The sequence below is a fragment of the Augochlora pura genome, chromosome 2 (assembly GCF_028453695.1).
Source record: "Augochlora pura isolate Apur16 chromosome 2, APUR_v2.2.1, whole genome shotgun sequence".
In the NCBI taxonomy this organism is placed as follows: domain Eukaryota; kingdom Metazoa; phylum Arthropoda; class Insecta; order Hymenoptera; family Halictidae; genus Augochlora; species Augochlora pura.
Window position 1 is genome coordinate 2,686,649 of NC_135773.1, and position 27,813 is coordinate 2,714,461.

General features: G+C 39.4%; 5 protein-coding genes across 15 annotated transcripts in view; 3 read left to right on the forward strand and 2 right to left on the reverse strand.

Moving 5' to 3' along the window:
* The window catches only part of LOC144477803 (uncharacterized), a 38,018-nt gene extending 26,518 nt beyond the window's left edge, over nt 1-11,500 (forward strand). The window contains exons 3-5 of the mRNA XM_078195544.1: nt 6,692-6,777; nt 6,921-7,045; nt 8,275-11,500. Of these exons, the coding sequence (XP_078051670.1) occupies nt 6,692-6,777; nt 6,921-7,045; nt 8,275-8,793 (730 nt within the window). The 3' untranslated portion in view covers nt 8,794-11,500. The remainder of the gene's footprint in view (nt 1-6,691; nt 6,778-6,920; nt 7,046-8,274) is intronic.
* A 1,437-nt stretch (nt 11,501-12,937) lies between these two features.
* On the reverse strand, nt 12,938-14,774 carry Fdx2 (Adrenodoxin-like protein 2, mitochondrial Ferredoxin 2). Of its 3 annotated transcripts, none has more exons than XM_078190701.1 (4): nt 14,401-14,767; nt 13,953-14,065; nt 13,735-13,867; nt 12,938-13,393 (listed from the first exon to the last, which is right to left on the reverse strand). In XM_078190701.1, exons 1-4 carry the CDS (start codon nt 14,547-14,549, stop codon nt 13,303-13,305), a joined length of 486 nt encoding a protein of 161 aa, XP_078046827.1. In that variant the 5' UTR covers nt 14,550-14,767; the 3' UTR covers nt 12,938-13,302. The 3 variants fall into 3 exon arrangements, with proteins under 3 accessions (XP_078046827.1, XP_078046832.1, XP_078046837.1); XM_078190706.1 differs by lacking the exon at nt 12,938-13,393 and adding an exon at nt 13,401-13,671 and having other exon boundaries at nt 14,401-14,774; XM_078190711.1 differs by lacking the exon at nt 12,938-13,393 and adding an exon at nt 13,402-13,642 and having other exon boundaries at nt 14,401-14,773.
* Nucleotides 14,775-15,594: 820 nt separating this feature from the next.
* Nucleotides 15,595-23,435, forward strand: Hip14 (palmitoyltransferase Hip14). 3 transcript variants are annotated; one of them, XM_078195217.1, is made up of 10 exons: nt 15,595-16,004; nt 16,691-16,946; nt 17,022-17,221; nt 17,296-17,505; nt 17,583-17,877; nt 17,943-18,143; nt 18,351-18,512; nt 18,598-18,754; nt 18,947-19,191; nt 19,310-23,435. In XM_078195217.1, the coding sequence occupies exons 2-10, from the start codon at nt 16,809-16,811 to the stop codon at nt 19,544-19,546; spliced, it is 1,845 nt and encodes a 614-aa protein (XP_078051343.1). In that variant the 5' UTR covers nt 15,595-16,004; nt 16,691-16,808; the 3' UTR covers nt 19,547-23,435. The 3 variants fall into 3 exon arrangements, with proteins under 3 accessions (XP_078051343.1, XP_078051350.1, XP_078051347.1); XM_078195224.1 differs by having other exon boundaries at nt 17,598-17,877; XM_078195221.1 differs by lacking the exon at nt 15,595-16,004 and adding an exon at nt 16,397-16,523.
* Nucleotides 23,436-23,704: 269 nt separating this feature from the next.
* Nucleotides 23,705-25,390, forward strand: LOC144473770 (uncharacterized). The gene is given in 7 exon segments (XM_078187967.1): nt 23,705-23,834; nt 23,913-24,081; nt 24,144-24,225; nt 24,228-24,389; nt 24,554-24,714; nt 24,806-25,249; nt 25,334-25,390. Coding segments are annotated over 6 exon segments (1,131 nt in total). The 3' UTR covers nt 25,233-25,249; nt 25,334-25,390.
* Nucleotides 25,391-25,675: 285 nt separating this feature from the next.
* Mob2 (MOB kinase activator 2) overlaps nt 25,676-27,813 on the reverse strand; it is a 75,959-nt gene continuing 73,821 nt past the window's right edge. For all 7 annotated transcript variants that reach the window (XM_078188091.1, XM_078188129.1, XM_078188122.1 and 4 more), the window contains 2 exons: nt 27,003-27,230; nt 25,676-26,245 (listed from right to left, as the gene is read on the reverse strand). In XM_078188091.1, the coding sequence (XP_078044217.1) occupies nt 26,175-26,245; nt 27,003-27,230 (299 nt within the window). In that variant the 3' untranslated portion in view covers nt 25,676-26,174. The remainder of the gene's footprint in view (nt 26,246-27,002; nt 27,231-27,813) is intronic.

Consider the following 27,813-nt stretch of genomic DNA (forward strand, 5'->3'; position numbering starts at 1 on the left):
CGCACGATATGTAGCGTTTCGAAAAAGAAAACTATTTTCGAGATACAGTGATACGGGCTGACTCGATTTCCTAAATGATGATATTTAGCAGTAATGCTAGATGGTTATTTCTAGTCAAGGCACGTTTCCCTGATCCTGGCAGTCCCTTTCACGCGAAGACTGCACCTAACTCGGTGGTCCTAACCGTACACCGTGTCGAATTACGACCGAGAGACATCCTTTTGCCGTCAGCATCGTCATAAATTTTCTTCGAACTGTTCTGCTTGACTAGAACACGAGAGAGTGGAGCCCCTAGCCACCCGTCAGCCATATTCGTTTCCGCTAATTAGACATTGGTGAGAAATGGATGGCCAGGCTCGTGTTTCACGCGCCATTATTAGACCGGCGATCTTTCTGCCGGCTAAAAAAGTCATTCGCATCGGTCGCAAGACGGGGAAATTAAACGAAGCACGCTTTCGATCGTTTACAAAAATTCGGAGTAATTTAATTTGTTCTTTGAACGACCACTGCCGGACGTCCGCGTTTTTGTAAACGAACGTTTCAATTTATTGAGCCCGTGAGGAATTTCCTGCGGCACATGGGAGATAATAAGGCACCTAATTGTGAGTATAATGAACATTATTGGTTTCTCCCCTTCATACCTCACATTCCTTATAACAAAATGAAATGAAATAAAATAAAATATAATTTGTATACAACTACAATAAAGAGGTCTAAAGGCTGCAACAAGCTAGGAAGGAATTTTATATCTGACCAAGGGAAGTCATAAAAATATAAACTATAAAAGTAATCGTTGGAATAATTTTTCATCTGATTGGAAATCATCGTGCAAGTGTCGGCTTTTGCAGAACAATCTAAAACTATAGCAATCGGATAGAGATTGGTTGTAAACGGTTCCATTACACTTCCGTGAAGCTGAAAAACATTTTGATACGAGAACTTTCGAATTGCAAAGATGCAATGTAAGCGTGCAGGATCCACGGTCCGCTAATAAATCAGAGTTTGCATTGTCGCGATGGCTCGTTCGCGAACAATGCGCAATTACCATTTTCGGCGGGGGTGTGTCGATGCAAAAAAAAAAAATAGCTTGTAAACAACGGAATCGGTAATTGTTCTGTGTCCCCCCCCGACGCCGTGGGCTCCTCGGTTTCCTACATTTCTGCGTTGGGTGGCGTTTGGGCGTAGCTCGTGGGCTTGTCGGTCGCGCGGTCGAACAGTTTCGCAAGCGAGCGCTTGCATTTCCTCGGGAACGAAACGCGTTCCGTGCCGATATCGAATCGTGATCTTGTATGCGATACTTAGCGCCATTGTACCGAACAAGAAAACTCGAAATAGATTCGAATGCTTCGCTTCGCCGGCTCGGGAACGATCGATGCCTGACATATACACTGACTACCGCGGGTTTTTCTTACGGAGAGCTGCGCGCACTCTCGTCCAGTCGCGAATTTACCGAACCAAAGTCTCTCAAGTTGTGCTACGAAACACTTCGGGGGGGTCGTTTCTCGTTTCAATTTCTGCTCTGTTTCATTCATTTCTAATCCTACTGTTCAAGAGACGAAGGTGCGGACACACGATTGTTGAATTGCCTGGGAATACGATTAAGCCGGAAGTTGATTCTAGAACCTCGTTCATTATAGTATCCATTTGTTATAGGATACATTAATTGACATTCGTAAACAGAAGATTTATTTTAAACTGCACATCGTCACGTGTCCGTTACTTTCGCTGACATGAGAAAAATGTGTCAGGAGAGCTTTGTTCGGTTCAAGCTCACAATATTGCTCTTTCCTCCCTCGAAAAAATTTCTTAAAGAACATTCAAAGGTCACAGGTTACTTAATAGTTAGTCAATAATTTTATCCAAATTTACTTTATTTTAGTTGGTCGTAATATAGGAATAGTTTTTGAAATGTTTTTCCTGTTTCTTACTCGATCTACGTATTGTCGTTTAGATCTTGTTAATAACAATAAATTTTATTGGTTTCTTTACAGATTCTAAATGGTCTAGATCTTGTTGCAATAATCACAGATCAATAAATCACATCTCGGTAATGATCTGTAAAATTAGCAGAGGAAAGGGAAGGAATCCTGGAAGTACATATCTGCAGTTCAATTATCGGCCGAAAGTGGCCGAGAAAGCGTAACGAACCCTAAGAACGCATTAATTCCACGATTCTCCCATCTCCGGTGTAAATTGGTCCGTGTTCCCCGGAAACGGCAGCAACTAGAGGCCGCTGGTGATTTTCTGCATATCCGTTCGCAACCGCCGCCGCCGCCAGCCGGTCACTGACTCTAAGCAGCCTCTATGTAGTCGCTCGGGTCAATTAATAGTACACCCCGGCCGTAAACGTAGACGAACACCCAGCTGCGTCAACAAATCTATTTCCCAAAAATATTACCGTCCCGCAGACGAACCACCTATCCCTGGAGAAATTCGCTCCTCGATTTTCTCCGATATTCTGCACCGAGTTACGGAACTCACGAAATACGGATCGGGAATATTGTTCTTCAACCCTTTGCAGTATCAACTCGAAATCCAAGATACGCGTTTTGAAAAATTATAAAATACTTATAGTTTTTAAATAGAAACAAAAATATTACATTCTCGAGTTCTACTTTTTCTTTTTTCTCTATAAAAATCACTCGGAAATTTTCGCGGAATTCCGTCACTGTCCCGAAGATTTAAAAAAATGAAAAACTGAAACAATTAAAGAACATAAAAATACCATTGTCCTCTGTGTAATTGCTAAATCTGGGAATCAATGGAGATAATTGTCAGCTCGCTGTTGACAGAATCGCGAGAGAAATTGGGAGGATTGATTACCGTCGCGACGGTGTTCGACGCGTTAATCTGTCGGGGGCTGTAGCAAATGGGAGACGTTCTATGCGTAACGGGAGGCTTCGAGGGACACTTAGGCGCGATTTGTCAGCCGCCGAAAGTGTGACTAGCAGCAGCCAGTCCGGGGGCTGCTGGTTCCATTCAAGCAGATCTCGTTGATCTCCGCCGAGCAGGAAGGGAGGTCCCTTGCCCTTTGATTCGGTGTACGAGCCTCTGCTCCATTCATAATCGCGAGGCTGGTGTACGCGCGACAACACACGGCAACCGACAAAACCGTCTGAGCCTATTCAACCGGCACCGTCAAATAGTTTCCCTCGCGAAGATGAATGGAGATAACGATCGGCGTACCGACCCACGCGGCGACCATAGTTTTCGACGATCCTTCGCCTAGGAAATGGATCCTTGAACACCGCCGCTATACGCAACGCTGCCGATCGAAGCCTAAATTACCTGGCACTTGACGACATTTTTGAGGATTTTTGGTAGCCGCACATTATTCCTATCGAAAACTTCTTTGGATAGCTAATACAATAGAGCCTCGATTATCCGTATCACCAATATCTGTTTTATTAGATTTAATGCTTTTATGTCAACAATGATTAAAGACGGAAGAAAATTCGTGGCTTCTGGCTCGTCTTTATTTTGCATAAACATTAACCCTTAGCGGTCCGATGTCGAGTATGACTCGACACAGATACGAACTCCAATGTTCATCGATAGACTCTATGCTACCATTATACTTGGCCAAAAATGAATTATTATGCAATGTCATTTAACTGGAACAATAATGACTAATAGAAAAGAGATACCTTTCGTAAGGAAGTCACGAAAATTAAGGATTCGACAAAATTCAAAATAAACAGTACCAAGCGGATAAGGGCTCGCGAAATTTGCCCGGACCGCAAAGGGTTAAAATATTTATAATACGTAGAAGTGGTAGAAAATTGAAAGACAGTTTTTTCAGCTTTAAAGCGGGCAGGCTGATCCACTGATTGGCACGCGTGCTTGTGCGGTGGCGTTCCAGCCTAAATTCGCCGAGAAGGACACGAGCACTATTCGGTTCGCGACAACAAACACATAATGAATGCGGTAACTTTTCGGGGCGAATTCTGGAGCACTTGGCGCACGCGAAATACGGGTCACAGCGCCGCCCCGGTATTTATTGTCAAAATCGGCGACCCGATCTTAATGACCGGCGGACACGCCATTCGTGGGCCACTCTCGACCACGCTCCCTTGGCTCAATGTTTCTTTTCATCTGTTGCGGGAGAGTATGGTTTTTAACGACCGCGAGAAGGGCCTCTTGTGGTCGAATTCCCATGGCTTCGGTTTCTTTTCTTTTTTTTTTTTTTTTTTTTCTTCCCCCGACCGATTTTTGTCCGAGATCCTTACAGGGCGCCCATCAACTTCACGAAGTCGAGGGCAATCATCTCGGGCTCACAGTGCCGCCGCTGTTTTCATCGCAACCGCGGCACTTTCTTCTTATTCTATGTATTTATTCTCCGAAGGCGGACATCTTTATGGCACGCGCAAACATATAAATTCTACGAGAATTACAACCGTTCGTTGCTATATAGCGTGCATAATATGTAACTCAATCCCAACCTCTGACAGTCTTGACACTTTATTTACCGCAAGCCTGTTAACCCTCGACCGTCCCTTGTTTCCACGGCATAATCTGCTCTTGTGATATCAAACTGACACAATGATACAGGATGAATAATGCGACACACGAGATAATTAATTTCGTGAATTCCTTCTCTGGCACGTTTACACATCCCAGAAATGTTAAAAAGACCGAATGGAAAAGAATATTGAATTGTATTTTATCGAATGTTAGAAGACAAGAGAATTTTTAGAGATTGCTTCAAATAATTTATTGAACTGTAGACAAAATTGTTGACCATATATATATACCTGTTCGTCAAAGAATAATTATAAAAAACTGAACAAGATGTGCATTAGATTCGAATGATGTAAAAGTCGTTTCGGTCTCGCAAAAGTCCAAGCGAAGCGAACGCTGACGTCTGCAGAACCGTCATTGAAGCGGTTCGGCGGAGACGTGTCGGAAAACGCGGGGACTCGCGCGTGGCAGACAGTCGGCCGTAATTTGGCACGCGTCCGCATGAATTTCGCGGAGCTGTGCCGGTATCGCGGGACATTCTCGGAAGACAGCGAAAGGGAATAGAACCGGCTCGGTTGTCCCGGAATACACGCGGACGCGGAAGGTTAAATTTACGCTGGCGGATCGGAGATCTTGGAAGGCCGGGTGACGGAGGAATTAGTCTAGGATGATTTCACCGGTGATGCACGGTGCACTTGAAACGCATCCAAGAAGGTCGCCGACCTCGAAAAAGACGGTAGCAACGGCTCCGTGGGAATCTCTCATTGTGGCTGGTTCGGATCAGGCTTGTTTTAAAATCAGCACGTAGCCGTGGATTCGTTGGTTTTTGCGCGGGAACTGGCGCGGCGCGCCGCGACTCGGCTCGATCGCCGATCCTCTCGATCCCGCCGCGCCAAAGAAACCGTACGCTCGCGTGGCAATGCGAAAACCCCCCGTGAAAAATGAAGACGGACGACCCGTGACCCCATGGGACCGCCTCGTTCGTTAGCCGGCCGTGCACGACCGCGTAAACCTCTATTAGCCATAGAAATTAGCTCTTCCCGATTAATGCAAATAGTCTTCCGCTGTTTTACGGCCGGCCGACCACCGTCGCGCAGTGTGCAGAAACGCTCGAACAGCGAACAGTAATATCGCAAATCCTAAATCCAGTAGCCAAAGCGCTGCTGGCATTTGAACGGTAATCGATACTTTTTGGAGAACTCGACAACAAAGTTTCCCAATCAACTGTTTAGAAATAGACTCGACACGCTATCAGTAATTACTAGACTGCAGATTTCACGAATTCGTGCTACAATCGAGTAGTTGCAATTTAAAACTATAGAACAATCCAAAAATTCCCGATTATTTTCAATCTATTGAAATTGTTTAAAAAAAACAAATCGAAAGAACAAATCGGATTGTCAAAAGTTTTAAAAATTCACAAATATTGGAACAACAAATGTCGAGTCTTATTTCAGTTTGCATAAACGTCCGGAGTCTAGTAATTATGTACCATGGTCGGTAACGTCGATTATTTCCTTCGAAGAGGCAGCGAGATGAAAGAGGTTCGGCCAGGGGTTCGTTCGATCGCTACAACAATAAATTGAACTGGTGTGCGGTTGAGTAAACGGGATTCCAACGAACGATCCTGCGATTTAATTGGACCAAATTAGATTGAGCGGTGGGCCGCAGTGTTCGGGATCATGCGAGATCATGGTGGCCGCGATGGAAGCCAATGGAACGTTGCACGTTTCGACGAATTCGGCGAGAGCAGTGCGAAGTCGTCTGGAAATTCGACGAAGTTTGCCGCGGCGGACTTGTTAACTTCAAATATTTGAAGCGTCGAAGTTTCACACTTCTTCTTACTTCTTTCCACTTCTTCGCACTTCTTTGTACTTCTTTACAATTCTTCCTACTTTTTTACACTTCTTCCTACTTTTTTTTAGTCTTCTTTGTACTTCTTTGTACACGTTGGCACTTCTGTGCGCTTCTTCGCGTTCCTCGCGATACCAGCACCGGGTTAATGCTCCGACCGTTGAATTACCAGACGAAACGATACCAAATTAAAGTGATTTAACTAGCTCGACATACTAATCGCTCATGAATAAGCAAAGACTCTCCGTTGATTCGTACCGTGAAGCACGCCTTTGGAAATATGTGCAACGAACATGGAAACTCGTTCCACGGCAACTCGTTTAGTTATCGTGGAACCGCGAGACCCCCGACTTCATCGATTTTTCTTTTGTTTCAGGAGTAACAAGTACCTGCAAAAATCATCCATCAGCCGTATCTGCGCTGTCGGTGGCTTCTTCATTAGCATTCCTGTGTTTTTAACTGGTAAGAATTGCGCGCGCCTCGGCATTCGCCGGGCTTCGTTTAATTCGCGCTTCGGTGCTGCCCGATTCGAAGGATAGACCACTTCTTACCGCGGCGGTTAGAATGCACGCGCCAATGATGTATATTCATCGCGGTTGTTTCAGGTATGATACTCTACACGTTCATCCAGTTTCATTCGACGCCGGCCATCGTCACGTCGATTTTCATAGGGCTCGGCATAGTCTTCTGCGGCTGCGCGATGGTCCACAACGTCTTCGTGTGGCAGAGGGTAAGAAGAATTCGTTGTCCAATCAATGCACAGAACTGCATTAACGCTAAACGTACCGGCATTTTTCTATACCTAATCTTACCATAGGGGGTCATTTTGACCCCTCATGAAATAAACGTAGATTTTTCGTAAAAAATTCTTTATTTATTAAAGGAAATAATTTGCAACATCATTTCTGATTTCGTTGATTTCGCACACAATCTTATTTGACATTTTTTCCTGGATTAACGCATTCGAAGTCATTAGAATTCAGGCTAGGTTATCTCGTAACTTGTACAAAGATCATATCTTTCGCAGTTCTTTAACAACAGAACTGTCGCCTACGTAACGTTGCTGAAGTAGACAGCTTTGTAACTAGACTGCGAATTTCTATGCAATCAAATTCGTTCGTATTTAAACGAACTGTTAGAAGTACAATTTTACGTGTACGTATGCACGGTTGCGTACGTGCAACGCGTCGAATGCAAAGGGTTAATACTCCGGGAAAGAGCAACCTGCACCTCGGTAACGTCCCTGCCCCCAGAAGCAAGGACACGAGAGATTTTCATCGCGCACGGTAGATCCAGCTTTCACCTTCCCAAGAAACCGGAGAATTCGATCCTCCATAACTTAAACACTCGAACCGAAAACCGTGTCCTTCCCGCGGCGCGCTACCGCAATCCGAAACCACCATGTACCACCGTTACGTATTAATTGATACCGGCAACTAGGGATATCATTACTCCCCCGATCATCGTATACTAGCGTCGTCGTTCCCATAATCACGGGACACCGCGAAGAGCGAAGGCGAGGCTGTCGAGCCAAGGATTCGATTACGGAATAGCCTCTCCCGCGAGCAACACGCAACGGGTCGCGATCTGACGTTCACCTGAAAGGGCTCCCTCTCGATTGAGTCGTTTACGTGAACCACGTTCTCGAGCACGCCGGTATTCCCATCGATATCTCAAGCGCGTTTACCGTAAGCACCTTTTAATTCCCATCACGAGTCCACGGGGACCCGTTAAGGCTGCTCTATCCGATCAACTTTGCTTTTCTACCCGATTACACTGTTTCCGACTGCCGAAAGTACAGTTTTACACCGCGATAATGTCTACACTGCGACGCGTCTTTCCAGCGCTTGTTCTCTCCGTAGAGTCGCGTTTCATGCCGACCTAGTGTAGATAACCCAGACGTATCTTCCCCTCCGTTTGGGCGCCTTCTAACATTCTTATGTCTGTCCCCGTTTTCAGGAGAAGACGAACGCGGTGAAGGCGTTGGCGCGCGAGCAATGCGAAGCAGCAGTGCAGCTGCAACGGCAGCAACAACTGCAGCAGCACCCGAACGCGTCGCACCATCAGCATCACCAGCAGCAGCTACACCGAGGTCCCCTATCGCACCACGCCGGCTACGCGGCCAAAGTCGGCCCCCTCGCCGGTCAGCAGAACGCTGCCGGCCACTCGAGCCACGGCAGAGGCTCCCACTACCAACACTACCATCATCATCATCATCATCGACACGTGTCGATGTCGCCGGCACCCATCGCAGCGACGCACAATCACCTGAACGTCAGCACCCACAGGAGCATAGTCACGCCGCCGGATACGCCGGGGGACAGGTCGCCTCCCAGTCCTGGGAACAAGTTGAACAGGTCCCAGCATCTCCCCAGGGAAGCCAGTGGCAGCGTCAGCCCCGGACTACCAGCCGCCACGCTGGACCTCAGCAGTGCTGCGACTACCAATAGCCCCCATGAACTCTCCACTTTGGTCTAGAACCGGGACTCCAAGTTGAGGCTGATGATGTCTCTTTAGGATCGGTACGAGGAGGATCTTGCCTGGAGGAGTCGAAATTGCTCATATTTCAGGGTGTACTTTTAAAGAACTGCCTTCGAGCCCTGAATCGGTTCAAGGAATACTTTGAACGATGCCGGCGTTGATAAGATTGCAATGACCATTTTTTGCATGCCAATCCACCTCAACCTAGACCCTGGATAGGCATCAACGAAGACATCGCGTAATCTTCATGAAATTTTCTCTTCGTTCGTTTCAAGTCAATTAGAATCAAACTGTGTAACATTCTTTAGGCTCGCGTTGATCTCGATGTTAAAACAATTGTTGCCTACTCGTTCAAAAAGTATAATTGTTTCTTATCGATTTGTCGATTAATAGAAGTGCCTTCACTGTTAGGAATCTTTATTGGTCAATCGTATTAACAAGTGACCTCTCTAAGAAGAAATTGGTCGACCATTGATCATGCAATCGGAAGTGAAATAGCGGAAGGATTGCGAGCTTGAAGCTGAACGGTACGCGAAAAGTCGATTGTTAGCGAGCCTCGTGCTTGGAACTACTGATACGAGTGTGTGGAAAGAATAAATGTAAAAGTATTGAAAGTTGAAACGTTGAATCGAAGTGATTAAGTCGAGAATATTTGCACGTCGAAACTATCAATCGCCCAATGAATTAGACAAAGCTCCCGGTGGGCAATTTTTCTGATTCCAAAATACAAGAGTTATTCATATTTGGTGTGGTATTTCAGAGAATAAGAGTAGAATCAAAGTTCATCTGCCGCCTACGTCTTCTCTAACTCATTGGGGCATAGTTTACACCAGCATGGATCTTGCCATTTCTTTATTATTATTATTATTACTATGTTTAATCATACGAAACCTCTAGTCCTAGGTTACTTTCGCTTTCACGAAAGATTAAGGTTTGCGGATTTTGACTATCGCGAAACCAAGCGATTACAAGCTCTTCATTAAATATATCTCGAAGTTAGAATTTCAAATCTCGAGACGTGACGGATTTAACAATTACTGCGCGCTTGAAATGCGTCCAATGTTGATTCTTTTCGTTTAATACACATGTTTCTTTATGAATATCGTTCATTTTTACTAGAAATGTCCATAAAATTTTTCGTTTGATTTATTGTCAATGGTATCATGCATCATAACGTTTGCACAATATTGCACATCTTGAGATTTGAACTCCACCAAGATTTCCAGCAAGCATAAATCATCTTGATTTTTATTATTTAAGCATTTATCCTTGAATACATGTTTGTTCCTTTCCACGCGATCTATACTTTAATCACTTCCAATAGCTGCAGTTATTAAGTTGTGAACGGACGTAAGTTTAGACTTAAATGCTTAATATTATTTAAGAGAGCCGACCAACTACTTTGTATAGGAGAAATCGTTCAACAAGAGTAATAGTATTTTTTATTCATAGAGAATCTTTATTTCTTACTTATTAAACATTGTTTTTTTTATGCGAACGTATTTATAACATGATCTTAGTTGTAACCAGAAAAAGTGAAACAATAATTTAGTGCACTAGAATCAAAGTGTAGGATGACTTAGAAAAAATCTGCGATACATATTGCTTACAAAAATATGTGGCTCACGATTTGAAAGTTACACAGTAACAGATAACAGTACAAAAGTACTTAACTATGTAGGGGATCCCAGGATTCATGGTGCAATCAGAATGGAGGTGATTCTATAAGGAGCAACTAAGAGAATTACTTTTTTTCTAGTTTTGCCGTTATTACTGGGACACACTGTATACAGTTAATTATCATAAAATCATCAGACTTGGCGGATGAAGACTTGTATTCCAGTAGAATTTTTGTGAATTCTTATTAGCCTGTTTTACAGTTCATTGTTAGGTCGACATTAATGAAAGTTGGGCCAATGTTTGTGTACATAGTATATAAAAGGATGCAGACTATACAAATGTATCTCGTGTAATTTCCGAGTAATATTTGAAGAGGGTATGGTAAGCGAGTGAAAATATGTACATTTCATAAACACCATAAACGTGTACTTTCTACCGGACTTGTAAGTAGTGTAGCAATACAACATTATTTTATGTAACACGCGACAATACATGAATTAAATTATTTGTCGGGTCCATGTATAACATGCATAGTACAAAAGTGTTTTAGCTTTATGTACTGGTACTTACTAAATACGAATTTAACTGATGTATTCGGTATGTACCTACTTAAGGGAAAAAAATAAATTATTCTGAACGCATGATGGAGATTCAAGTATAACCAACTGCTACCACATAGACATTGTAGAACGTGATATTGGTAAGGACTGCAAATAAAATATTTCCGAAAAGTTAGGATATCGTCTTCAAGGCAAATTAAATCCCAAAATGGAGTACACAATTGTGAAGATATCAATCGAACATATAAATGTTTAAAATAAATAGAAAAAGTTTCTAGAAGTTAATCCTTGGTGATTTAGACTCATCAGAGTTAATGCAACGGCCTTCCTCTCCACTGATCGCCGATATATACGAAGCCCATCCGAAAGTCAGTCGATGACTCTTGCGGACTCTTCACAGAGGACAATTACAAATTGACAAGAACATCAATTTATTATTGTGAAACTGAAGTATTGTGGACACTTGGAATTCAATTCATTATTGTAAAATAGAATATGATTTGTAAAGTGTGAGAATAAAAGCGTTTTCTGAAAAATTTCAGACCGTCCGTCTTTCTATGGATTTGTACTACTTGCAAATATGCAACAGTATCTGTTATACTACAAGTAGTACAACTTTTAGAGCTGATTTAGAGGCACATTTACGGCACATTTAGTGCATTCTTAGGGAACATTTGAGGCAGTTTTGAAGAACATTTACAGCGCATTTAGGGCACATTTCGAGTAAACTAAAGGGACATTTAGGGTAGATTTAAAACACATTTAATTAAAGTAGTTTGCCGCAAAACAATCCTAAATGTACCGTAAAATTGCCCTAAATCACAAAGGGGGCCAGCCAATCACAAGGGAGACGAAACCAAACCAAAAGGTGTCAGAAGCAACACCGAAATGGGGGAGCCAATCTAAATAGGATAGGAATCAACACAATCATTTTGATACACCCTGTATTGTCTTGAAACACATACGTTCGAATCATATCTCAATGTATAATGAGCATCGTTCGCAAAGGGCATAGCCGATTAAGATGGTCAAAACGGCTCTTAGAGGTTTATCAGTGAGTCATACACCGTTCGATAGCTGACCATTAAAGACTCATCTGTGCAAAATTTTAACTCTGTAAATTTTAACTTTTGTGGTATATACTTTGGAGTATATACTCCAAAGAAGTAACATTTCAATCGCGCGCATTTCAAATATTTGCAAAATGTCTAAAAGTCTCGTTACAAGATATATAGGGCGAAATCGGGCACTTCGAACAGTATATCGTCATTTTTTGAGTCAAGCTAAATTGATTATCCGGTGTGAAACTTCTCATCTCCTATCGTTGCGTTCATATCGTGCTATTCTGGTCACTCGCTATTTCCTCTCTTTGTCGCTAACTATGAGGACAGCACTGTTCAGCTGTAAATATTCAGCCAATAAGAACATAGTAGTTTCCTACTTTATCTCAATCTAAGATTCTCTATAATATAGTATAAAGGAAATAATTCTGTCAAAAATAGCATAAAATTTGCAAATTTTGATTTCAAAAAATTACTTAAGATTGCAAAAATGTTCAGGAGAATATTATACAGAAGATGTATTATTGCAAATATTGGGGACTAATAATTCTTACCGCTTCTGCTAAAGATTCAGTACAAAATACGACACGAATCAATTGCTGATTAGACGATAATAGCGTCTCTTGTGGCAACATTTAGAATCTTCGTCCGGTATACATATAGCGCGAATTAGTAAATGCTAAAACGCTGAAACTGTTTGTTAAATAGTGGAACCTCTTGTGATGAAATCTGGTTCTATTTTGACAGTTACAGCGTTTTGCTATTTTCCAATTGGCGCTGTACAGAGACTAAAAAGAGCTTCTTAATTCTGTCGTCTTCTTAAAACGTCGCCTCTATTGTTTAAAATTGTATGTTCATTGACCTAAAAGGAAAAGAACAGACAAAGACACAAAATTTTATTGTAACTACTGTTTATTGTCCAACTCATAATAAATTTGTCTCAACAATAACTTTAATTACAACATCTACATATAATGAGCATGTAACCAGAATTTAATTTAATTTCAATTCTAAATACTGTAAAAACAAAATACTTAATCATGTGAGCTGCTCTAAGACTAACAGCGATAATATACTAATATTGAAATTGTGAAGAGCTATTAGCATGCGTTTTAATATTACACATAAAATATTTCAAACGTCTACAATAGGCTAGCCTTACATTTAAAAATAGTTCTCCTTATATTCTATCTTTGATTAAAAAATTCGAATGCTTATTGTTGCCCAAATTCTGTACATTTCAAGCAAGGTAAACTAAAATATCGTTACGCTCTTGCATCGTTAAGGGTCGTCGGTACTCTCACTTCAATTCCATTTAATTCCTTAGTCATAACTATCTGGCAGCCCAAACGTGACCTAAAATGATAATACCCTTATAAACATGTAGAAAGTTTCTGTGGAACCTGACAAACAGTATTTGAAATTCAATACTCTAACTTGGCTAATATTGTCGACCTCCAAATAAATTTTATCTTACAAATTTATTCTACTTCTTCATCTTACTTTCATGAGATTCAATGCAGGCAAAAACTTCAAAAAAAACTACAATTTGTAATTCTCCGATCTTTAGGAGATCTTTACATGAATATCCTTTTTCACAAGTTCCTTTAAAAGATCAGGGCATGCATAAAAATCTGCAGTAGTGTTGAATTAATGAAAAAGGTAATAGAAGACATTAAGAATTATTTCCAACTTACGTATCTGTTAATTCATATGCTAAATCCAACATGTCCAATTCTTCATCTGTTGGTTTGTCAGGAAGAGTGTCATAAACTTCTTTTGGAAATATTAAATGGCAAGTACTGCAAGTTAGAGTTCCTTCACAAGCTCCTATTCGTTTCAGATGCAGACAATTACGAAATAAAGACATTTTTTATTTAAATGAAATGAATTTACTAAATAACTTTCAACTTACCATAGCCATCCAAATCTATTTCATTGTTTACAACAATGTCTAAAATTGTATCTCCCTCTTTTCCTTTTGCCTTGATCTTTTCTCCATTTGCCTTGATAAATGTTATGTTGACTCTGAAAATACAAACATATATATTTGTAATTAAAAAATAGCGATCTTGATAGTCATTTTCTTAAATTTTCTATTTTATCACTGTTTTGAACAATTTGTAATCAAGTCTATGTTTATTAAAATTTATAATTGTATTCAAATTTGAATTATTCTCATTTAATCACAATTCAGTACACTGTTAATTTTACGTCTTTCATTTATTCGAGCATAAAAAAATTATGATATTCTTTTTGGAGGTATAACCTTGACGTTATGCTGGAACTAACTAGATAACAATCGCAACAATGAAAAAAAAAGCTGAGATAAAGAGAGGGGAAAAGTGAATGTCATCACTTACTCCTGTTTTTCACAAAGCGGTTGAGTGGTCGAGGTTTGTCTTATCGTTTGAAAGGAAGACAACGCCTTGTTGTTTTTATATTTCGAATAATTTGAAACAACGCCGAAGAATGTTCTCGACATTTGTTGAAACTTATTTACTAGCGCCATTTTTTTCGTCAAAATACCATAGATGGAGGATGGCAGTTTCACCGAACACTATGACCGAGTCGAAGAAACTGAGAGCCGGACCGAGCTATATTGACTTCAAATACTTTCGCAACATTCTTTCTGGACGGTATGCGGTATACCCTATCTTTTCCTTTAACGGTAGGTTATGAAACACTTGACACGTGTGACGTTACTGAGCACGTGTCATAACATCCTGAACTCTCTATTTTTGCAACAGAGGGACATCAACCATAGAGGATGTGGCAGATGTAGACAATTGACATTTTCTATTTTATCGACACATTTTAATATCAATTATGTTAATGAAATTTCTGTGATCTTGTAAATGTTAATTCTATTATTATTGTTGCCTACCAAGGAGTAATTAGTTTAGAATAAATCTTTTTAGAGTAAACATGATTATACGAAACAGAAATAATTTATTTATTACTTTAATGATTTCATATCAAAATATTTTAATTGAAAATTTTATATACTTAATTAAATTATAACCGTTGAGTGGAAATATTGCAATGAGTAAATGCGTATTGCTCAATACAATTAATACATACATGTTGGATAGTATTCTATAGGAGATTTCGAATTATTTTCGTCATTGACATGGGGAAATACGATAGTGTACGGATGCCACGAAATTTTGTGCAAGTGCTGCGTCAAGCGGTCGAATAACGTAACTAGCTCTACCTTAGAATAGACTAGAACCCACATTCAATTCAGTTTAATTACAAATTTACAAATGAGATACAAAAATAGATTACTTCAAATAACCACGATAGTTTATATCATTTCCGAGTCCCTCGAAAATAAAGCATGACTTAATTGAGACGTTAAGACCCGCTATACGAGAGTTTGACGAGCGTGTGACAGAAAAATGCGTTGAATGATTTGTTCATCGCTGTATGTATGTGCATAGTTGCCCGTGGCACGATTCCACTCGTTATCCCTTCGTGTGGACAAATTCGAAATGTGTCGCCACAATCGCCGTATCACGTTCGTTTGACGAGTATCGGATACCGATCGGGCGACTTGCGAAGCCGTTTGGTCAATAAGAAATAGCTCGCGAAACTCGAGAAAGCATAATGTGCATGTCGACGCGAACAGTGTATCGTGCGTCAGTGCTGAACGTGGTGCGTTCATAACGAAGTTCTATTGTGGACGACAGAGAAAACCATTGATTATAACGATGATACTGTACTACAAACGAGGAAAGAGCTACGTTATCCTGCATTGACGAGGAGGGAATAGTCGCAGGAGGGTGTTATATTTCTATCAGCGTGGAAAAGGTCAAACTTTGTCCGGATTCTATGCGATGTACCGGCGCCCCACCCCCGCAGACTGCTTGTCCTTTAAATCTAACCCCTTTGAACGCATTCGAGGGTAGCACGCCGCTGTCGTACTATGCGCGAACATTATCAGCACTGTCATTGCTTGCAGGTAAGTCACGATCGCGTTGTCAACACGTATTTACGAGTGGAAGATAATTATGTTGTAGTCACGGAGCAATTACGAATTGCACCGCAAACTCTAATGGTATACTTAGGGAGCCATGTCGTTTTTTTAATAGTGCTTTATGTTGTGTTCGATCGTGAAAACCAGAGAAAAAAAGTGCGTTCAAGTAAGTCAATCACGGAGACTAAAAGAAATTTTAATCGGGACGTTTATCGTTAACCCTTACCTCGAGTAATCAATCGATTGTCAATATTCGCGATGTATAAAGCACTTCGTAGTACACGTCGTATTTACAATGCTGTCGTGCCTTTTGAATACAAACGATTGATTGTTGCCGGTTAAATCGAACAGCATTAATCACCGGATGGAGTTCGCTCGTGCAGATTGATTTCAATCGCTCATCATGGCAAAACGTTCGTTACACTGTAAAAAAAGTTCGAACAGTGTTGGATGTGGATTAAAATATCGTGCTTGAAAGAATTGTTTTTGGCAGTGGAAGCGAACGTATGCGAAATGTTTTATTTATGTTTATTTCATTTTTAATTTCTAATTAATTGTCACAGAGCAAATTAAATTCAGCATAACATCATTTCTTTCACATTAACTTAAGTTATTTGCCATTTATTTAATATGTTATATCACTGTATACACGTTTGTCATTTATTTTGCAGAACTTACTAGTCTTGCAGTAATACCTTCCCGTTACTAAACAGTTCCAAAGTATTTACTGCATACAATTTTTCTGCGGATCTATGACTTAACTCTGCAGTTGAAATCAACAAATTCAACATGTACGCTTTAAAGATGCAAGTTGCCTGCCAAAGCGAAGGCAGTGGGGAGCCAGATGATCCTAGTAGTCATCATCAAGAACCTGCTAGACCTCCCGCTCAAGATTGCAGCTCGTTTGATATTGTTAGAGCTACACAGGTAAACGGGAGCCCACAAAATATGTGTTATTCATATTCGTTTTCTATGGTTTTGTACCTCAACTTGTTCTTTCAGTATGGAGCCCTAGATCGTGTAACGGAATTAGTAGAGGCTGGAGCAGACGTAAATCAACCAGATTCAGAAACTGTAACATTATTACACTGGGCTGCTATAAACAATCGAAAGGATATAGTAAAGTATCTTATTGCAAAAGGGGCTGTTGTTGATGCAATTGGTGGAGAACTTGATTCCACACCTTTGCACTGGGCTACAAGGTGAACATTACATTGTAGACTTGTAAGCTTTTATGATGTGTATATATTAACCAAATAAAATATCTTGTTCTCAGGCAAGGTCACCTGTCTACAGTTGTGATATTAATGAGAGCAGGCGCCGATCCTACTCTCAGAGACTCTGAAGGATTCTCCTGCATCCATTTAGCAGCACAATTTGGTCATACATCGATTGTTGCTTATCTAGTCGCAAAGGGAGTAAATCCTAATATGCCAGATAGAAGCGCGATGACACCCCTTATGTGGAGTGCCTACAAAGTAAATAGGTAATGCGAAAAAGCGATAAGCTTATCTATCTTCAAATGACTTCTATTGGAATCATATTGCATCTATGACTCTGAAGTCTTTCCTTTTACAGTCTAGACCCGACAAGATTGTTATTAACATTAGGAGCGTCTCACTCGCTCGCAGACAATTTTCATGGTAATACAGCTCTGCACTGGGCTATTATAGCTGAGAATAGTACAGCGATATCGACGTTGGTCCACCATGGCGCGTCTTTGGACGTTCCCAATATCCGTGACGAGACACCCATGACGTTATTAGGTCGTCATATCGGTGCCGCTTGGTTGGGCCATAAAATTAGCCAAGAGATCCGCGAAAAACAAGGCAGAACTAGAACATGGTGTAGAGATAAGGTACCAGTTTCATTTGCAACCAACAGCATTCTTTATCCTATGTTCTGAATTTTTGCTTCTTCCAGAGAATGCGCTGGTACTGTATGGTCAGTACGCCGTTTATAGTTTTTTATCTAATCGGAATGATTCTTCAAAGCGGACTGGATTATCTAGTAAAATTAGGTGCCTTTGTCACTCTTTACATAGCGTTATACTTAGCTAATCATTTTATCTTCGATGAACGATTGTTTCATATTGTACCGATGTCAATTTACTTAGCTACGAAGGTAAGTTTTGCGTACACGATTTCTCTTAACGTACATATACACACGTTGATGATCGTGATAGAACAAATTTATCGAATTGGGTTGTAACTTCGATATATCTTAAACAGATAATAAAAAATGTCTTATCGCGAGGACGTGTCCCAGATAACGCACACTGAGAAATGCAAACAATACTTCTACATAATTCTAGATCGTCCTTTGTTACAGATGTGGATATACGTTACGTGGGTATTCTGGTTGGGCATACACGCTACATGGTACTTATGGTTGTTGTTGGTAGGTGGTTCGGTACCGTTGTGGATATGTTTTTTACAGTCCTGGAGAGGCGATCCTGGTGTAATTACAGCGACGCACGAAGATAAGCTGAATGTAAGCATTTTGAGAGAACGCGGTTCAGAAACTGATTTTAGCTTTTAAATAGTCGTAGATCTTATTAACGTCCAATTATTTGCAGACAATTATAGAATTAGCAGAGTCGGGCGGATTCGAGCCCCAGTCGTTCTGCAGTAGTTGTTTAGTCAGAAGGCCCATGAGATCCAAACACTGTTCCACGTGTGATCGATGCGTGGCACGTTTCGATCACCATTGCCCGTGGGTCAATAACTGCATCGGTAAGCTAATAGAAGTAAAACAAAGCAAAGGCGTGCTTTGCCGTGTCTACCAAGTAATAATCGCGTATTACGGCTTAAACAACGTCCGTCAAATCTAGATAATCTAATCTCTTTATATATCAAATTCAAACAGTTTAATCGTACCGTGTAATACTTCTGACGCTCTCTTTTTTTCTGACACATGATGTGTAGGTGCGCACAACCACAAGTATTTCCTGGGGTTTCTAGCGTCACTGTTAGGACTCTGTATCGTTGTTTTATCCGCTAGTGTACAGTATTGGCAGTTCGAATGCTGGACAAACTTAACGAATGGTCACACTGCTGATAATTATCTTGTTGCTGCGGCTACCTGTGACGCGTGGGTGATGTGGATCACTGCTAATACATCCCTGCATTTCTTTTGGGTTGGCACGTTGTTGGCGTGCCAGTGTTATCAGGTAGAATATCCGTTTTAGCTCCACCAAACATATGCCATTACAAGATTGCTTCTGAATGACATTAAATTTGTAATATTCTTGCTAAGTCAAAGGTCTAATGCAATCTGTTTTTAATTAGATAATGGTTCTCGGAATGACAACGAATGAGCGTATGAATGCTGGGCGATACACGCACTTCAAGCAAGGAAATCCCTTCCATCGTGGAGCCCTTCAGAATGCTGCCGACTTCTGCAACGTTAGCTTCTGCGGGGTGAAGGCGAAGCCCAGTTCAGACTGGCTGCACAGCTTTGATCACAAACAGAGCATCGAGAAGTTGCCATTGCTCGCTACCAAGGACAATTTCCAGTACATATAAATCATTTGTTGATGAGGAAAAAAACTGTCACTGGTGACGCGTTCATTCCAGCCGTCAGAAGCTAAAACTGTGTCATATCATTTCTGCCTGAAGCATTTTCTGGGCCACTAAACAGAGTTACTCCGCAAAAAAGCAGTTTTTGCACAAGTGAGTTCGTTGTTCCAGTGATTTTTGCGTATACAGATATTGAATTGGAAGTAATTTTCGTACACAGGCGGATGAGCCACGGGACTTTGAAAACGCGTCTATTGTAAAAGACTGTTCTATGACCGTAAGTATGCGTGTCCTCCTATTGCCATCATTTTTCCGTATTTTTTATCGTACGAGCATCGAACGATATGCACAAGTACTTTGAACAACTTTTTCGAAAGGATCGCTCAGCGAGCTCTTTTTTTGGCCACCTGTATTTATTCGAATCTATTCTCCCGACGGGATTAACGATAATTTACAATGTAAAACATATATATATATATATATATATATATGTTTTACATGTAAGCGTAACGTAATCATTAAAGGTGAATACGTTAACGTTCATTTCCAAGAATTGTCCTTAGTTATATGTAACACCGTGGAAGAGATAGAATATCAAACTGGTTCGAATTATAATACTGTCCAACAAATTGTAATTTTATTTTTTGACAATCGATAGACAATTTATATAACTATAATTTCAATCTTTGTAATGTTATATTTGGACAATTTTTCAGACAGCATGAAAAATTCGATTTTTATAAAATTAAATTTCTCAGAAAATAAGGAAAAAGATGTATAAGTTGTCTATTGCCTTGTGAAACGCATAACTAATGTTGGACAGTGTCATATCTGCGCGAGCAGTAATATTTCAATCATATCGAAGAACAATATATACCTTTGTAAGAAAGAACCATGACAGTCAGTTCTACGAGATCACTATACGATGTACTTTTCAATGATATTATTTATTATAATTGTTTGTACTTTGTAGCTTTCAAACGCTGTAGAAATACATCTACGAACGAAAGACGAACAGCAATATCGTCGCAATTTTTTGCTAAACGCCTTTCAAAAGCAGCAATTCTGTATTACATACAAAGAGTTCGTAACTTCAGAGAAACATAGAGAAAAGAAGTTGCCGATCATGAGTTATAGCATATACATACATGTATATACCTATAAGTAAACTATGTTTAAGGATTTCAATTAAGCAATTAAAAAACGAACACTCCACGTAACCAGATTACGATAGATAAATTTGAATTGCATATTATCGTTGGCTGTATAATCTGTTCTTTCGTACCTATGAATAAGTTCACCAGTCTTTAAGTGCCACGCTTGTATTCTTCAATGGACATCCAATACCTATGTAACTCTTTACACTTCTAATCTCGTAAGGTTTGATTAACATTGTTATATCTAATTCATGATTAATTGCATTGAGAAAATGAGAAATGGTGAACATTTTAACGATAGCAATATAAATATATTTACAAAATAGCGTATACATAAAAAATTGTTTACAATGTCTGTTCCAATGGGTGTCACACGTGAATAATATTAGCAAATTTTCGAAAATCTATCTTACTTGTACGTAGTGATTTAACAGAAAAATTGAAAATTAAAAGAACGGTTTGAAACAGGTACAGAACGGAACTTTTTTGTATGACAATGTCAAAGGTGACGATTAAGCGTACGATATAGATATTAACTTGGTCAAGTTCAATGTTCTTTCACATTCCAAAACATGTATTCGCGCCTTTAATTGTAAATTCCTTCTTTTACCTGAATATTAATACACAGTTCAGTTGTCTATTTATCTTTCCGGTTTGAATTAAAAATATATTCGAACGATACACTGTACTGTTAAGGTTGCAGGCACCCACGTCAATTCCAGTTTTTATCATTATTAGAGACAACAGCTGTAACAGTTGCGTTATACGCACAATTACTGTGGAAAAGAGTAAAATTGTACGATTGAATTGCAACCTTAGCAGGATCTTACTTCGTTAGTATGGAACGAGGTTCCATTTTATCAAGTTGTAGTAGGTGATATTCTGTTAATGGTTACCAATTGTTACTACCACAGATTCCCATCGATGGAGTGCGTGTATTATATATTTGACATCGCATTTCGAATAGGTGCCTAAATGTTTCATCGTTGTCTTACCTACAACGTTGTAGGGAATCGATGAACGAGTACGTGACAGCTGTATTTTAATTTTTGATATAACACAAATTCTCAGTAGTGTCTAGAAAACAAATACACAATGTAAAAACTTGGTTGTTTCGCCTGGGTTCGAAGTGTTTTCGCGATAAAGCAGGAATGGAGTAGCAATTGTGTGTTATAATTTGTATTGATTGTATGATAGAACTTTCACTGGTCTCAGGCTAGTTATAATTGTGTACGACTGATTATATTTTATGTACAGATCATTTGGTTTTATTATACATATATAATGATGTAAATAGTCAGGTATTTTATTTTGATAGTTTTGATCGCCTTATACTTTTTTTTTCTAATGCACCTGTGTACAGAAGAGAATTGACATTCGGTACATTCTGTCCTGTGTATCATTATTAAATGGGAGAAATCACTTGTTCCCATAATTGGACCGCTTGTACAGAATGTTAAAACATGGTTTTACCACGAAACGTTGAAGCGTCCGCATAGGGTTAAGAGAGTCAATGATATTAATTCAGAATCGAATACTCGATTGTTGGAATTCACTTGAAGAAACATGTGTATAAATATTCTAAATACAAGCGTAAGTTAAGCGTAAATTGATTTGTACCAGACTGCTCGACTAACCGTTGAAACGAATACGTTTGTTAGGTGTAACTTTCTTTTTTAATGTATTTATGTGTATTTCCGTTCTAGTCTGACCGATATTAGGGGTAACTCGACATTTAGGATTTTATTTAACGATTAACAATATAAACCCTCGGAAGTCGGTAGTTAGAGACTTCCATGAGCAATGTTGTTCAGATCTATGCAGATCATAATTTATCAATATTTTTAGACACTAAATCGTCAGTTTTTCAGATATCTAATTTTTTACTTCGGAAACTTTTTTGCGTTTTATTTTTGAATGTTATATAAATATCGTAGAATATTCTTTAGACTTTATAAAAACATTTTGGTGTTAAATATCTTATAACAGAATTCTTTAGTTAGCTTGTTAGCTTTCGGAAACCAAGAAGTATGAAGCATTTGGGGGCCGCAAGAGACCTAGGCACCGCCGTCCGAGGGTTAATAGTTATCATATTACGTAAGTGTGCGCGACAAACACTTATCTAACAGCGGTCTCCGTTTACCAACGATTCGGGAGAGCCGGTAACCAAGAATGCATTTGAACATTTTGAGAAACATACACGCAATAAACGAACAAATATACAAAACAACACGGGACAAATTTTTATAATTAATGTTTTGACATATTTTACTTGTGTGCGTTGCGAACGTCTACTTTGAATGGTGCAGGAGGTAACGAAATGTCGACGGCGCAATTAAAACATGACAGACAACGCGTGAGCACGTGAATATATATATTGTAGTTGATAAAACAAAAAAAAAAATGTTTCCGGTGAAAGGACATTAAATGTAATCTTGTAAAACACTTTTTGCGACTTGTTACACATTTGGAATATACATAATAATGCCTCCTTGCGAACGATACACGTCGCGTAGACCAGCTTACAGCTGCTGTATCGAATCTTGCTAGACTAAACTAAACTGTTCTAATATACTTCCAACCGAATCGATGTAAATATATCCGTTTTTCCGTTCACTTCGAACTGCGTTTCAAAGATTAAGAACAATTTAGCGGGACACGATGGAAGTCTAAGAAATTTTGGTAAATAATTGCGAAATTAAATCAAAATAACTATGTGTCATAAAATGAATAAAAATGAAAATGATCAATTGTTTGCTTGTCATTCATCAATTCCAAAATTTTGTTAATAGGTCTGAATTGCGTTTTTATAGTCTCATAATAACTGTACACCTAATTCTTGTTACTTCAGACTTATAGAAGTATAGCGTATTGCAATAATTTTTAGAAACATTTGAATGCAATTAACCATTTCTGTTACTTTCGTTCGACAGTTTAGTTCTGTTCTCGTTCAATGTTAATTTAATATTAGTTTTGGTTCAACTTGTGTTCAAGAAATGTGTTTATCATGGTTTCTGCAGACGAGTATCCATGCGTTGATGCAACCGAAGCTTCCAACATATCATGTTTGCCATCAGATAGCTGTGGAATTGACACCAGCGTCAAAGAGTCTGATACCGAACCTATGAACCAAGAGGGTAATATTCTCGGGGAATATAATTGTACATAAATCAGGTTTTACCAGCAAATAGAAATTAAATAATACGATTCTGCAGTTAAAGATTGTTCATGTCACAAGCTATATGGAATTATAAACCGAGGAGTTCCAGCAGAGCAGTATTACAGAACAGATGCAGCAGATCCGTCGTCTAAGAAGGAACAATCGATTAGTCAAAAGCCGCCTTTGCAATCGACAATGCCATGTTTATGTCGCGCTCATAAGATGTAAAATCATTACTTTCACACTACGGGACATGATTATTTACTGATTTACATTTTGATTCTAGGCCTTACACTTTACCACTGAAATATAAAAACGGTAATTCTGAGGGAAATTATACTATTACTACGGATGTTGTTTTTCTTCGTGAATTATGTTTAGACTCTTTCTGAATGATCTTTTAGATGTATCAAACCGTTCGCCACTGTGGTGTCCTTTCCCATGGAAATGGTCCAACAAAGGATATCCACGCAGACAAGATAAAACATACAAGGTTAAATTGAAACAACAGAAATGCCCCCATTATGCTGAGGTACTGCAGTGTAGATAAGTAATTCCTCTGCTTATTTTAAATATTATATTTATATGTTTAGTGTATTCAACTTAGGATTACTTCTATACGAGGTTAAAGGGTTGCCATACTTTAGGAGATTTATCTTATGAGATAGTAGTTAACAATATTCTCTTTTAATACAGCCATTTATGTGCTGTGAAATATCAGAAGGCATACCCAACAAAAGAAGTATTAAACCTCTAAAAACAGTCACAGCATCAAAAGTTGAAGAAAAGGCGAAAATTGAAAATCTGAGACCAATGGAGAAGATAGAGATCTATTACTTTGACCATGGGAATTCAGCGTAGGTGAAACATTATGAATGCAATTCAAAATATTGTTCACAGTGCACAAGAGCTATTGTATAAGGACATATGATTACTTCTTTCATTCAGATACTTTAGAACAACGGATTCCCCACCGATTTTGGCGACAGAGAAGTGCGCTGAAAAGACCGACCAAGCGGCAACGCGGTTTTGGGCTGAAATATTTGGGACAATTCACATTGGCACAGCCTTTGTCACGGCGTTTATCCTACAATTAATTCGCTTCGTGCTCTACAGCATTATCAGACCGCTCACCGTGGGCATTATGCAAATGTTTGCGGATTATTTCATAAAACCTTGCCTATCCATTCTGTTCAACGCTCTTATCCAACCTGTGCTGATTTTATTCTATAACATTGCGACCTCGTTGAAGGATCTTTGCGAACCTATCGCTGAAGCAATTGGTCTATTTTTGAGAGAGATTGCCAGCTTGTTTGCAGCGATTCGGATAGTTGAAGTGAAACAGGGTGTTCCTCCTACGGTTAATTGCACTTGACAGAGGAGACGTGCAAGGTTCACACGATCTTCCATTTTTATTCGCGAAACGAGAATATTACTTAATGAGATTGTGATCATACATATCTTACAATGACGTAGAAGGTGTATGACTGATGGACTCAGTTCATGATGGGTGGCTGCAGCTGGTTTGGAAAAACTGGAGTGAGGCAAGAGGAAGCCGATTTCGAGAATCTGAATGCTGAAAACACTTAGACTCAAAATAGGATAGATGTAATTCATAGAAATTTATACTGTTTTAAGCCAATGATTGCTAGTTTCTTACACATGACGGTGCTTTCATTGCAGAGTAGGATAAAATGCTTCGTTTCTTGTAACGATGATGGTAACGATGATCGAAAGTAAAGGACATTGATGACACAATGATGATTGCAGGACTGGAAAAAAGCGACTGAATGAGTTGGACCGTAAATAACACATGCCTTAACACCAGGTATATATTTGGTATTACTTTAACTTTACAATATTATTATCGTTTCATTCGCTTTGTCTCATATCGTTATTTGTATTTTTTTTACAGAACAAATTATCTCTTATAGCAACTAACTTTGTCAATAATAATCAATAATTATCCTTCGTCTCTTCCGTATATCTTACTGTTTAATAAATTATGTACAATCTCACAAACAACAAACGGAGGAACCTAATTACATCATGTAGTTGTTGTTCACACTTCGCTATGTACAGGTACTACTGGTTTTTACAGAACTGCGCTTTCGCTCCACCTGCGTGTGGTCGTTTATCCTTTAAACTCTGTTGCTCGCATATTCTATGTTTTTAAAAAAAAAAAAGAGAAAAAGAGAGAGAAAGGCAGAGAGGAAAAAGGGAGAAGGGAGAGAAAAAACTTAAAACGGTGGAAAACAAACGCCTATCGTCACCTAGTCTCAGGAACTGCAACCTCTGGCTTGCTGTGCATTGCGATCTAGGTGGCTGTGGTCGGAGTCTCCTGGATGGCTAAGGTTTGTGAAGGCGCAGATGATGATGTCGAGTCACCTGCAACCGGAGAACCACTGTCAGTAATTGTAATTCAATCATTCACAATAATCATACACAATAAAGCTAATAAAATACATTAGTATCATTAAAATGGTTCATAAGTTAAATCTTCTTCTCTATTGACTCTGATAATCGTCTTTAGGAGCTTATTGGTAAGTAGAATAGTACAGTTTTCTTCTCTTTTGGCTGTAAAAGATATGTTAGGACTTCGTCAGACTTTATTCATTCGTGAATTATTAAAAAGTGAGACATAGAAAGGAAAAATGAAAAATGTAGCATTAAATTATGAATGGCGTTCTGTGGCGCCGAAGGGATTACACAAAATCATCAATATGCATATAGATATTCGACGACCATTATCCCGGTGTGCGTCACCACGTTCATTTATGTAACCACGCGATTTTAGTGGGTCGGTATTGCTTGTATGGCTATACGCTGTATGCATATGCCATAACTGGTGCTGCTAATAGGAAGGGGTTGAACGATATAATAATTCTGTCCTCCTTTTCTTTTTGCAAACACTTCTAGATCTAATGGTAGATAAACTGTCTTCGACGCCAAAGAGTAAAATTACTACGCCATTTACCAATTGCGCAAAATCGTGTGTTAAATATATTAGCTGTATCGTTCTGTTAAGTCTACTCCGAAGGTCCACTTAGGGGTTGAAGCAGCGAAGAAAGATCGGTCTTTCAGATTTAGACTGAAGGTCCACGAGCGTTGCATAATAATATCGATCGGCCGTGGTCGAGCTTACCCAAGAGGGCAGCCTCTAAGTCCCCCAAGATCTCCGTTTCCTTGGGATCGATCAGGTTGAAGCGTTGATTAAGGAGCGTGAGGTGGGCGAACACACAATTGAGGTGAGCGTGCAACCCCAATAGTGCTACCTCTCTGAAGTGGCAGTGGTAAATGTGTGCCACCACGTGGTACAGTAGCCGCAGGATCTTACGCACTATCGATTCGAACGAGCTAGGAAATTCATTTGCTGAAACATCAACGAAACCCAACGATTACCGCCGTTATTACTTATCCTCCATCGGCGCGCACATTATTGAAGACAGAGAACAGTCGATGTGCCAAAGTTAATAAAATTTATTTTCATTGGTAACTGTTTTATGTGCCAAAGTTAACATCGTCGCACAGAATTATAGCGAAACTCCGTTTTGCAAATGATTTATAACATAGTGCTGAAAAACACTATTGCTAAAAATGGCATATATGAAGCAATCTTTGCAGAAAAGACAGAAAATTTCGAGACGCAATTAGGTAAGTACATATTTTTGAATAATGCAAAGCTAGGAAAGATACTTACGACTAGAGTGTTTTCTATCAAAAGAGTCCTCATTTTATCTCGTGCTGTTCTTACGAGCAGTTTATACAGTGACATTTTGTGAATTAAAATCTGTTCCCAACTTTTAATATTCTAAAAATACATTGTTTCCGTATACTGATTATGGACAGATTTCTATGAAAATTAATCTACGAACATCGGGATCAAATGGTAACCGAACAAATTCTTTGGAGAACTGTCGCTACCATTCGTTAACGCAGGCGTTCTCCAGCATTTT